The following is a 13,729-nucleotide window of genomic DNA, read 5'->3' on the forward strand; positions in this document are numbered from 1 at the left end:
TAGGGTGATCTTAACCATCCGATTTAAGAGGAATTATGGAAACATCTATAGATTGGAGGGCTAGGATCAGCCTAAGGAAATGATTTTACAGTTCTTTGTCTGCCCGTGCATCGCACGCACCCATTAAAGCCACATAATTTCAATCTTACCCCCATCCTTGATGGTTTTTTAATAAAAAATCTATAGGGTGATCTTAACCATCCGATTTAAGGGGAATTATGGAAACCTCTATAGATTGGACGGCTAGGATCAGCCTATGGTAATGATTTTTGGGGCACAACCTATTTATGTTGTGTTCCATCACATGGACGGTTTGGATCAACCTATGACGTGGTCCGTACCGTTCTTTGTCGGCCCGTGCATCGCACGAGTTTTTTACTAGTACTATATAGTAGAAGAGAAAAGAAGAGAATTTTTTGAATTTTTTTAAAATTCTATGAGAATTACACATCACTTTTTTTTACTTTTTTTAACAAATGCACCCATTCAACCCACATATTTTCAATCCTACCCCCTCCTTTATGCTTTTTAACAAAGGCACCCATTAAAGCCACATAATTTCAATCTTACACCCCTCCTTCATGCTTTTTTAATAAAAAATCTACAGGGTGATCTTAACCATCCATTTGAAGAGGAATTATGGAAACCTCTATAGATTGGAGGGCTAGGATCAGCCAATGGAAATTATTTTTGTGTTCCATCACATGGACGGTTTAGATCAACCTATGATGTGGTTTATATAATTCTTTGTCGGCCCGCGCATCGCACGGGGTTTTTTGCTAGTATATATATATATATATATATATATATATATATATATATATATATATGAAGAAAAGGAGTGTGCGGTCGAGCGCACTTAAGCTTAGGTGCGGTCGAGGGCCCAAACACATGGGTCCCACACCTTTTGTGCTGATCAAAACCTTTCATTTGCAAGGCCTCATCATAGATAGGGTGTGTACAAAAAATCAGGTCCATTGGATCAAACTAACTCCTCCAAAAGTGGAGGGCAAAAATGGACAGATTTGTGGCAAACGGTGTCTGTCCATTTTAACCTCCACAAATGGATGGGTTAGGATGATCCTATGGAGCTGATTTTTTGTACATACCCCATCTATGCAAGGGCGTTTCAAATGGATGATTTGGATCGTCCTAACAAAGTGGGTACATGAGTTTGGGGCCCTCGACCGCACCTAAGCTTGGTGAGGTCGACCGCACAATGTCATTCCTCTATATATATATATATATATATATATATATATAAGGAAAATGAGTGTGCGGTCGACCGCATATAACCTATATGCGGTCGACCGCATATAAGGTTATATGCGGTCGAGGGCCCAAACACATGGGTCCCACATTTTTGTGGTGATCAAAACCATTCATTTGCAAGGCCCCATCATAGATAGGGTGTGTTCAAAAAATCAGCTCCATTGGATCATCCTAACCCATCCAAAAGTGGAGGGCAAAAATGGGCAGACTTTTGCAAATAAATGCTTTGGATCATCCTAACAATGTAGGCCCACATGAGTTTTGGGCCCTCGACCGCACCTAAGCTTGCGGTTGAGCGCACAATCTTATTCTTATATATATATATATATATATATATATATATATATATATATGAGGAAAAGGAGTGTGCGGTCGAGCGCACCTAAGGTGCGCTCAGGTGCGGTCGAGGGCCCAAACACATGGGTCCCACATTTTTTGTGCTTATCAAAACCATTCATTTGCAAGGCCCCATCATAGATAGGGTGTGTACAAAAAATTAGCTCCATTGGATCATCCTAACCCCTCCGAAAGTGGGGGCGAAAAATGGGCAGATTTGTGGCAAACGGTGTCTGTCCATTTTGCCCTCTACTTTTGGATGGGTTATAATGATCCTATGGAGCTGATTTTTTGTACACACCCTATCTATGTAAGAGCCTTTCAAATGAATGCTTTGGATCATCCTAACAATGTGGGCCCACATAAGTTTGGGGCCCTCCACCGCACCTAAGCTTGGTGCGGTCGGCCGCACAATCTTATTCCTCTCTCTCTCTCTCTATATATATATATATATATATATATATATATTTATATATATATATATATATATGAGAGAACGGTTTCTACACACATGTGTAGATAAGTTATCTTCACACTAGCTTAAAATATAGTGGAGGCTCACATTGTTTGGGTGATCTAAACCATTCATTTGATTGGCCCTCATATAGATAGGGTGTCCACAAAAAATCAGCTCCATAGGATCCTCCTAACACTTCGAACCGTGGAGGCAAAAAATGGATAGATTTGTGAAGGTTTATACACGTCCATTTTACCTCCACAAATCGTAGGGTTGGAATGAACCTATGGAGCTAATTTGTTATGGACACCCTATCTATGGGAGGGCCAATCAAATGAATGGTTTGGATCACCCAAACAATATGCCCTACACTGTATATTAAGCTAGTGTGTAGATAACTTATCTACACATGTGTGTAGAAACCGTTTTCTCTCTCTCTCTCTCTCTCTCTCTCTCTCTATATATATATATATATATATATATATATATATATATATATATAGCCGACAAAGAACTGTACGGACCACGTCATAGGTTGATCCAAACCGTCAATGTGATGGAATACAACATAAATAGGTTGTGCCCCAAAAATCATTTTCATAGGCTGATCCTAGCCCTCCAATCTATAGAGGTTTCCATAATTCCTCTTAAATCAGGAACTTCTATGAATGAAGCAAACTTCTGTTGCATGTTTCTTCATTGAGAAATCACAGTGTTTCCTATGAAGGCTTCTGTATTTAGCCCTATGAAAAATAATGGGGCTAAATCACAGGTTACATGTAGAACATCCATACAAAAAATATAGAACAACCATAAAAGAAACAATAAGCCAACAACATTGAACCCTAGAAAAAAGTAATACATAAATAAGAAATAAAAATAAACCGCTAATTAAACCCCCCAAAACAACTGCATAAAGAAAATGTAAAGGAAAATGCTAGGTCAAAATTTCATCCCTAACCGGCAGTCGTATAAACTTGAGATGAGGGGAATGGACTGTGAAGGAAGAAGGCAAGGTTAATTCTATGGAATCAGTTTCTTAAATAAGAGGGAAGAACTATAAGGTGTTAATCATGAACCCAGACAATCATTATCAGGATTAATCACCTACATGACCTTAACCCCAAATACTTCATTGGCAGAGACATAGGCTTGCCAAAGAGACAGTGAAACCGATCAACATGATCAGGACAAATGGGAAGCATTTGATGAAAAAGAGGCCAGGGCTGCTGCTTACAGAACCCATTAGTACCTAGCTATAAATTTTATACAATGCAAGTTTCAATGAGAATAAACACCATAGACATGAATACACACAAACACATACATGCATGCGTTCAGTAGACACACAAACACATACATGCATACATTCATGTACATCTGGACAAATAGATAAACATAAATCAACATCCAATATGAAACATGCTCGCTCTTCAGGCTTTGCCTTGGTTGGGGTCAAAGTGGAAGGAAAGCCCTCTGTTCCAATCTCATATTTGAGGTCATTGATGCTCTGAGGGGACAATGCTGGAGCATTGCCCCTACGACCATGTAAATCAATAATCAATGGGGAGGTGCAGCATAGATGGTAAGGAAGTTCAGATATCATGAGGAAACGGTTTCCTATGAGCCTTGCACCCTACGACCATGCGAATCAAAATGGGGAGGTGCAACATAGTTGGTAAGGAAGTTCAGATATCATGAGGAAACGGTTTCCTATGAGCCGGCTGCAAGAAGTACTAGGGTAGAAATGGTAAATCATCTATTCTGCTGCTCATTTCATCAATCTTTGACACAATGTACCCTGACATTGACTGAAACCCGATTTGCATCTGCTGAAGGTGGTCTTTTTTACAGAAGCAATAATGTCAGCAGCGTTTTCTTTCTATATGCTGAAGCTTACCAAAGATCAAAAGCAGTGAAACCCCCAAACTAAAATTATAAAAAAGAAAAAGCAGTTGGAAATCCTTCAAACATGCTGAGAAGAAAAATAAGTACACTTATACAGTGCAATCAATAGGTACTACAAAACATAACACTTTACATTTCCTCGTAGTGTGCTGATCTCCCATTGTGTCCCAAAACTCTTATAGATTGAGCACGGTTCCAGCTAGGTAAAGTATTTGTCGAAAACCGAGAAAGAACCTGCAAAAAAATTAAAGAAGCAAAAGAACTTAAGCTGTCATTGAAATCGTGATGCCTTATCAGTCGTTGCTTAGTCTTACTTCTACATTGTTCTCATTGAGCTCCCCACAATGCTCACTGTTAAAGTGTGGAGTTCATGGATAAAGAAGTAATGCAAGCAGGGGATATATTTACATCAAGAAATCCCAAAACAATGGCGCGTTTTATGAAAACCCATCATTAAGAACACAAACCAAGAAATCCCAAAACAATAATGAATAACTGAACTGAAATTTTAAACGAATGAACAAAATAAAAAGCTGAATAGAAGAACCCCAATCGAAAGAAAAATCAAGGGGGTGAGGTCATATACGTTGAAGAATGGTCGATAGTATAGCTCAATGTGATTCAGTTCTCTTTCCAAAATTCACTTCTTCCACATAGAAGAAAACATTTTTTAAACCATGATGGATGGCAGTAATCTTCTTTAACATCAACACTTTGCCAGTGTTTTATTGATTATGTTGTCCACGATTCAAACAGGAAACACCATCCACATAGCAGTATAAAGATTCCATAAGATAGCCAATTTTCACTTTAGTTTAGATCTATGATTCTATGTTCTCCTATACATACAGATAAATCAGAAAAATATATGTAAATGAGAATGTCACTTCAAAAAAATGTGTCAATTCTTAGAAAGTGTCAAGAATAGCTTCAGTAGTGTCAAGAATAGCTTCAGTAGTGTCAACAATAAATTGTTCCAGGACTTACTACGGGAAGATTTCATAACAAAATTTCCACAATAATTTGGGCTTCAAATGAATATCTGAACATACCATATATTGCCCAGACAGCCCTCTTCCTATCGAGAGTCATGAGCGATGTTCCTGAAAGTCATTGGAAAGAAAAAAATTAGAGTTCACAATTCCCATATAACTCTCCCATAATAATTGTATGGTCAATCATGAGAAGTTCAAGTAAAGAAAATAAACAAATGAACTATATTTCCAGAACATGAGTTTGGCATTCTTCTCATCTCTTCATTGCTTTCTCACTATGTTTTTAGTTGAAATGTAAATCTGAGTACACCCATGTTGGTTTCGTTGCTTACATGGAGAAAAAACTGTATTCAAACCTAAATAGTATATGTAAAAGGAAAAAAAATATCACCTCATTTATAGTTATCCACCATAGCAATGACATCCACCATAGCACTAACAATGATCACGCCAAATGGTTGAGATCTGAGTGCAATTGTGAAATAATTGTCATTGAAGCAACGATTATTAGCCTAATGAAAGAAGTAGTATCAACTGCTCTTTGTTGGGCAAGGGATGGGAACCATAGTTGAGATCAGAGAAACTCTCAAATCTAAAACTGCCCCTATCATATAAAATAAATGCTATAGGTTAGTTCTGTCATGTAAAAGGTAGGTTATGTTTCAATATAAAAAATATATAATAGGTCCAAAATTCAATTGATCAGGACCGTTTACTTAATATGCCTTACTTTGGATCCCACATGACCCATATATTATGCCTATAATTTAATCCTAACATCTAATGTGTACTTTTTATAGTTCAACATGATAGATTGCCATTAAAAGTGCAAATCATCTTGGAAAGAGAGGTTGCCGGGAGATCTCTGAACCCATTCACTACATAGACATAGATATAAGGGACTGATCCATTGAATGTAAAAATAATCACAGAGACAAAGCATTTGAAAGATACCCAAAGGTCTCCCTGTACTCCAAAGGTCTTTCATTCTATTCAAGAAGATGATGTTGCTCCCAAATCTATCTAGCACTTGCACAATTGTCTACAAACACAAAAACCATTAAGAAATAGATTAAAAAGTGAATATTAAAAGCCAACAAAATCATGGTGAGAGTTTCGCTCTGTTTTGCTCCCCCTATCTTGGTTGGTAGGTTTTGGTCTTTTCTGTTGGCTTGCCCTCTTCTAGTTTGGGGCTTTGTTTTCTGATCTTCCATGTTGTATCTTTTTTATCTTCATTAATAAATCTGCTAGGGGTCCTGCCTAACCCCAGCTTACCCATCCAAAAAAAAAAAACAAAATCATGGTGACAGTTCCTGTTGTCACGAATTTTCCAGGTTGATATGGAAATTTTCCTTAGGATAATTACAATTACTGTAATTGGAGGCGTAAGGAACCTCAATAATTCCAGAGTAAAGGAAATTTCGGAAATTGTAGATAATAAGAAAGAAAAGAGGAAAAAGCCCAATCATTCCAGATTAAACGAAATCTCTAGAAAAAAGATGTTATGTTATGCAATTGAGGGCACAAGAAACCTCAACATTTAGTTTAAAGGAAATCTGGAAACTTGTAGATAAAAATAAAGTAGAAAAAAAACCCAATCATTCGAGATTAAATGAAATCACTGCAACAAACATGCTCTCCTTACCTGTGATAAAACATGTAGGAGATGTGGATTGCCTTTGTAAACCTTGAGATCAATCTTTGTAAGGGATAACATCTTTTCAGTTGAGATCAATATCTGTAGAAAGAAACCCAAGAGGTAGGGTTCTGGGTTAGTAGAAGAGAAACTGAAACCGGCAGTTAGAAATGAGTTAGTGGGACAGAAACTAAATACGGAAAAATACATAGAAATGAATGGATTTGTGGGTGGCAAGGATACAAAAGGTTGGTAGAGAAGAATCGAAGTTTGAAAAATAAATAAAAACAAAAAAGCAGAGAACCATTCTCATGGAAAACGTTAAAGGGTGGATTTTATCTGTCTTAGAGGGGAAAATATCATTCGCAGTAGAAAATCCCAAAAATTCTGTCCTTTTACTGGTTGAGAGCATGGATTAAAAAGAAGAAAAAAATTAGAAAGCAAGAAGCAAACAAACCCTTTTTCTCAAGAGTGCAGAAAACCGTCAAACCTTTTTCTCAAGAGGAAGAAGAAGATATCTGTAGTAGGTGGGAAAAAGGATAAGATAAATATTGTAGAAAATATCTGTAGCAGGTGGGACGTGCATCTGTAGCAGAATTGGATAATATCTCATAGCATGGACGTGTATATCTCATAGCATTTTGGAAAAATTCAAAATAATATTTCCTTTTCTCTTCTGCTGATATCTGTAGTAGGTGGGAAAATATCTGTAGTAGGTGGGAAAATATCTGTAGCAGGAAGCATACAAACCCTTTTTCTCTCTTTCTACAGAATCGTGAGGAAGACGAAGATACCTGTTGGTGGGACGTGTATATCTCATAGCATTTTGGACGTGTATATCTCATACGTGTATATCTCTTCTGCTGATATCTGTAGTAGGTGGGAATATCTGTAGTAGGTGGGAAAAAGGAAGATAAATATCTGTAGTATCTGTAATAGACCATTTTACCCTTGACTGTAGAGATATATAGATGAAATGAACTATAATATTAAAGGGCCATATGGTAAATAAATTAAACATGGACGTCTAAATCTCACAGCATTTTGGAAAAATTCAAAATTTTTTTGTAAACCTTGAGATCAATCTTTGTAAGGCATAACATCTTTTCAGTTGAGATCAATATCTGTAGAAAGAAACCCAAGAGCTAGGGTTCTGGGTTAGTGGAAGAGAAAAAAAGCAAGAAGCAAACAAACCCTTTTTCTCAAGAGTGCAGAAAACCGTCAAACCTTTTTCTCAAGAGGAAGAAGAAGATATCTGTAGTAGGTGGGAAAAATGATAAGATAAATATCTGTAGAAAATATCTGTAGCAGGTGGGACGTGCATCTGTAGCAGAATTGGATAATATCTCATAGCATGGACGTGTATATCTCATAGCATTTTGGAAAAATTCAAAATAATATTTCCTTTTCTCTTCTGCTGATATCTGTAGTAGGTGGGAAAATATCTGTAGTAGGAAGCATACAAACCCTTTTTCTCTCTTTCTACAGAATCATGAGGAAGACGAAGATATCTGTAGGTGGGACGTGTATATCTCATAGCATTTTGGACGTGTATATCTCATACGTGTATATCTCTTCTGTTGATATCTGTGGTAGGTGGGAATATCTGTAGTAGGTGGGAAAAAGGAAGATAAATATCTGTAGTATCTGTAATAGACCATTTTACCCTTGACTGTAGAGATATATAGATGAGATGAACTATAATATTAAAGGGCCATATGGTAAATAAATTAAACATGGACGTGTAAATCTCACAGCATTTTGGAAATATTCAAAAAATTCTCTAATTTCTCTTCTGTTATATATATATATATATATATATATATATATATATATATATATATATATATATATATATAGAGAGAGAGAGAGAGAGAGAGAGAGAGAGAGAGAGAACATTTCCTACACACTTGTGTAGGTAAGTTACCTACACACTACCTTAAAATACAGTGGGGGCCCACATTGTTTGGGTGATCCAAACAATTCATTTGAATGGTCCTCACATAGATAGCCCACAAAAAATCAGATCCATAGGATCATCCTAACCATTCAAACTATGGAGGCAAAAAATGGACTAATTTGTGAAGGTTTATACACGTCCATTTTACCTCCACAAATAGTAGGGTTGGGATGATCCTATGGATCTGATTTTTTGTGGACACCATATCTATGTGAGGACCATTCAAATGAATTGTTTGGATCACCCAAACAATGTGGGCCCCTACTATATTTTAAGGTAGTGTGTAGGTAACTTACCTACACAAGTGTGTAGGAAATGTTCTCGCATATGTGTGTATATATATATATATATATATATATATAAGTAAAGCAGAATCATCTAAGCTGTGGTTGTGCAATGTGGCACCCATGCATCTGCGCGGAATGTAAGAAGTCACCTTACCAGTTCCCTGGATTCTAATCCACTATGATTAAGGGATTTACCCCTACTTTAAAAGCTTAATGTGGATCACTCAAACAATGTGGGCACCCCTCTGTATTTTCGTGTAATGTCAAAGTGCCCTTTCCTTTCATAATCCGTCTCCTATTCTAGGTTGATATCCCTTGCGTTTGGTTTTCCAAGACTCATGGCCCTTTCCTTTCATAATCCGTTTCCTATTCTAGATTGATATCCCTTGCCGTTTGGTTTTGCAAGACTTATGGCCCTTTCATAATTCGTTTGGTGCTCTAGATTAATATCCCTTGCCGCTCCAAACGCATTTTACAGGTAATCAATTTAGCTATCTTGAAGATTTATACCCCCTCTCATGTCTTTCCTTCCTCTTGCATTCTCTTTCTGTACTCTCCCACAGACGGGAAAAGGTTTTGGCAAGCATTTGAGAACGGGACTCTGGGGATTTGATATTTGGAGTTGATGTAGTATGGTTGGTGGTGTTTGGGTTTTGGACGGAGAGGATGGAGTCAACATCAATGACACCTCTTTCATGTCCGGGTGAAAACAGGAAACCTGCAGATACCTCCTTCATGGATGCCGTTAATGGCTGTCATCTTTTACATTGATTTTTTTGTTAAATTTCCAAACATTTTTAGTAAAATTTCATATCTCTTTATATTATTATATTGTCATTTGGTTCATCTGATTTTCTTTTCCAAGAATTTCATTCAAATTTGGCAGTATGGATGCAACAATGCAAGGAGGCTTTTCTTATTTTTTATTATGGCGGGTCTGATTTTGTCATTTTGGTGGTTATTGTTGATGTGTTTGTTAGAAATATAATTAACCTTAGCGGAAAGAAAATGACCTCCAGCCATGATGATAAGATAGAAGCAGTTGATGATGTGTGAGATCCAACGGTTGAAGACGCTCCACGACGAACACGACAGACTCGGTTCTGACGTAGTCTTCAGATCTATCCAAGCCTTATGCTCAGATCAATGGAATCATGGGCCGTTCCATGGTAGATCCGGGACCAGACAGAGAAAATCCTAAACCCAAGTTTCTGAAGGAATATAATAGTTGCTTCCATTAACCAACACATGTATATATGCTTGAGGGAATGATTTGGTTTCCCAATTATACTAACACACTTTCTTATTTAGGATTCTTAATGAGAGTTATCTTTAGTAGCCAAAAACCCACCTTACAAAAGTCTAAGATTACTCAAATCTTAGGTGTATCACTTTTGGCCCACCTAAATGGAAACAAATTTCCAACAGTCTCCCCCTTGGTCAATATTGATAAGCTTAAGTTTTTTTTTTTAAAAAAGACACTTGGGTTTTAGGCATTTTTAAAACCTAACGTATTGCCATACATTTCGAAAATTAACTCTCAATCCATATTCTTTAAAGAGTTTACCTGAGTTCATATAAAGAGTCTCAAGTGCATGAATCATGGCAGTATGACCCTAAAGCGAGTATTCCCTGGTACCTCCTCCCCCTGTTATTGCATCAAAACCTGCGCCTCAACCACCCTCTCTGGGACGCAGCTATGCCGACGCAATGGCTAGGAACCTGTTCTTGCCGAAATCTTCGCTGGGGTTGTTAAAGCCATCCAAAACTGCCTCTGGTATTCCTGCCCTATTTCTCAGTGAAGAAGAAGTCAGAAAGGGGTCTGCTCCTTTCAAACTAGCTTTAGTTGCCAAATGTTCTTATGGGCGCCCTCCCCTATATGTGGTCAAGGAATCGATCAAACAAAAATTCCATATTTCTGTGGAACCAGTTGTTACAATCCTGGATCAAAGGCATTTATTGATCAGATTTGGCACGGAACGAGATTTCCTCTCGGTCTGGCTCTCAGATAACATGAAGATACAGGGCTACCTCCTCAGGTTCCTGAGGTGGTCACCGGACTTCAAGCCAGGTATTGAACCGCCTGTTGCCCCTGTGTGGGTAACGCTTCCAGGCCTTCCCCTGTACTTATTCAATGAAGATTACCTAGCCTCAGTAGGAGGGCTGCTTGGGAGAATGTTGAAAATTGATGCTCCCACCATCCAGGGCACTCGAACAGAATTTGCAAAAATCTGCATAGAGATCAATATTAGGGAGAAGCTCCACGAAAATTTTTGGCTTGGCACCCCGGGCGGTGGAGGAAGATGGCAGAAGGTGACCTATGAAAAAATCCCAAAATACTATGATCACTGTCTCAAATTTGGGCATTATGAACTAGAATGCAGATAAAAAAAAAGAACACGAATCAATTAATCCTCTTAAGGATCTCTCAATGGAAGGAAGGGTCAGGGTAGCAGATGTCTCGGCCCCAGATCAAGGTGAAAAGCAGAACTCTGGCAGGGTGGGGAAGTCTACGAAGGCCTGGGTAACAAAATCATTCTCCGATCGAAGAGATCCAGAGGACACCAGAACCACGCAGGACAAAGAGAATACTGATCAAATGGTTACAGGATTGGAAGAGACAAGATTTAATGAAGAGGAGGATTTAATGAACCAAACATAATTTTTTGCAGATGAAATATCAGCAAGGATAGCCTTCAAGGAAGATATGCAAAGACAAATTCAGTTCACCCGAATAGAGCCATCAGGCGCCCATGAGGAAGGAGAACAGTCTCTGGCACCTTCAGAATCAGGCCAATCTCTAGGGACGGAGCTAGCTGAGGAAAGTCCTTTAAACCAAGAATCAAGGGAAGTTAGACCCGATCATTCAGAGATGATCCTAGAAGCAGGAGAACCGGAGGAGGAAATTCCAAGCCGTGTTCATTATAGTGAGGGAGCAGAACCCGGGAGATTAACAAGAGAGTCGTTAACCCCATCCGGAGAAGGAAACTAGCGCAAGCGTCGAAGACGGTTCAGAGATTCATCTCTTAATTCCACCTAGAAATCAGGCTGGTTCGAGTTCTGTTCCATTACAAAATCCAAGAAGGGACATAGAAGAAGGCACAGTCTCGGCTGGAGCTATTCCAAAGTCAACAGTTCCTAGAAGGGAGCTAATCAAATTAGGAGTTAATGTTGAAGCCAGAATTCAAGCAATTATGGACACAGTTAGGCAGGAGAACAAGGGAAGTGCTCTGTTATTGGAGAAAGATTGCCTGGAGATAATGCTTACAGAAGAATCAGCTAATTTGGGAGTTGCATCTCAGGAATCAGCCAAAGCTCAATCTGAATTTACCACCAGGTCAGGAAAGAAATGGGGGAAGCCTTCATAATGATTTCAGGAATTATATGGAACATAAGGGGAATTAGGAGCAGGAGCTCCCGTAGCAGGTTAAATATGATTAATAAGATGCACAAGCCATGCTTAATTGCAATTATGGAACCCTCTCTAAACGAAGCAGCGATTCAAGGGGTGGCCAATCTGTTAAATATGGATTATCACATGACAAACTCAGACTCAAACTCAAAAATATGGCTGATGTGGAATAATATGATTGATATAAATATAATATCTTCGTCTCAGCAAGCTCTATCAGTGAAAGCCCGCCATCGGGATTCGGCAAAGTCTATTTTCATGACATTAGTATACGCAAGTTGCTCAGTAGTCGAAAGAAGACTTCTTTGGAGCTACCTGTTTGACTGCAGTCAATACTTTACCGATGCGTGGATGGTGGGTGGGGATTTCAATGCCGTATTAAGTGCGGAAGAAAAACTGGGATTACATCCTCCTAACTGCCGATCTACATCTGACTTCCAAGATGCAGTAGAAGGAGCAGGATTGATTGATGTGGGATACTCGGGAAATAGGTTCACAAGATGTAATAATCAGATGAATGAAGGGTGCGTATGGGCTAGATTGGATAGGGTTCTTGTTAATGCATTGTGGATGACAGAATTCTTAGCATTAAAAGTTACTCACCTATCTCGAACCAATTCAGACCATTGTCCGCTACTTGTGAGCTTCAGGTCCAATGCCAATCCTCCTGTGGGGTCGTTCAAATTCCAAAGAATGTGGTGCAGGCATGAGAACTTTCAGGAGGTGGTCAGAGGAGCTTGGAGTGTGCCGGTAGATGGGAACGCCCTTGAGATCTTGTCCATAAAGCTAAAGAACACAAAAAGAAACCTAAGAGCTTGGAACTCGCAGCATTTTGGTAATGTTTATCAGAATGTTAAAGATGCGGAAGACTCTGTAATAAAAGCGGAAAGTATTCATCTGGAACTTCCCAACCAAGTAAACACTGCAAGCCTTGATGGGGCTAGGGCAAAGATGAACGAGGCCATTCTCCAGGAAGAAATCTTCCTAAGACAGAAATGCAAAGATAAGTGGCTTAAAGAGGGGGATCGAAACACAAAATTCTTCCATGCCTCAATTCAAATGCAAAGGAAATACTGTGGAATGAGGAGGATTATGGAAGATAACTCTTGGGAGGAGGACCCTCAGAAAATACGTGAGTTGGCTGCTAAATACTTCCTCAAAGTCTTTCAAGATGAGGGAGTTTCAGAAGATGAAGAAATGCTCGAAGCTATTCCTTGTCTTGTATCTGAAGAGGACAATGTCTCGCTGATTCAAGCTCCCTCAGAAGAAGAAGTCAAGGAAGCCGTGTTTGGCTGCCCAGAGGAGAGTGCTCCTGGCCCAGATGGTCTTAATGGGACTTTCTTCACAGCTTGCTGGGAGGTAATTAAAGATGAAGTGGTGGAAGCAGCAAAAGCCTTCTTTGCCGGAGGTAAGTTATCGAGACACTATACCTCCACTCTAATTTCGTTAATTCCAAAAGTGGAAGA

The 13,729-nt window shown here is 38.8% G+C and overlaps 1 protein-coding gene across 16 annotated transcripts in view; it reads right to left on the bottom strand.

Annotated features, from left to right (window-relative positions):
* Nucleotides 1-3,968: 3,968 nt before the first annotated feature.
* LOC143852635 (uncharacterized) overlaps nt 3,969-13,729 on the bottom strand; it is a 31,478-nt gene continuing 21,717 nt past the window's right edge. For 2 of the 16 annotated variants that reach the window (XM_077362118.1, XM_077362119.1), the window contains 6 exons: nt 8,072-8,210; nt 7,399-7,493; nt 6,614-6,706; nt 5,923-6,010; nt 5,026-5,076; nt 3,969-4,207 (listed from right to left, as the gene is read on the bottom strand). In XM_077362118.1, coding sequence (XP_077218233.1) covers nt 4,173-4,207; nt 5,026-5,076; nt 5,923-6,010; nt 6,614-6,706; nt 7,399-7,493; nt 8,072-8,141 — 432 coding nt within the window. In that variant the 5' untranslated portion in view covers nt 8,142-8,210 and the 3' untranslated portion in view covers nt 3,969-4,172. The other 14 variants (XR_013236814.1, XR_013236815.1, XM_077362127.1 and 11 more) reach the window with 14 other exon arrangements.

This window comes from Tasmannia lanceolata, unplaced genomic scaffold (genome assembly GCF_043159265.1).
Source record: "Tasmannia lanceolata isolate RefF3 unplaced genomic scaffold, GAP_Taslan_0.1 ptg000019l, whole genome shotgun sequence".
NCBI lineage: Eukaryota > Viridiplantae > Streptophyta > Magnoliopsida > Canellales > Winteraceae > Tasmannia > Tasmannia lanceolata.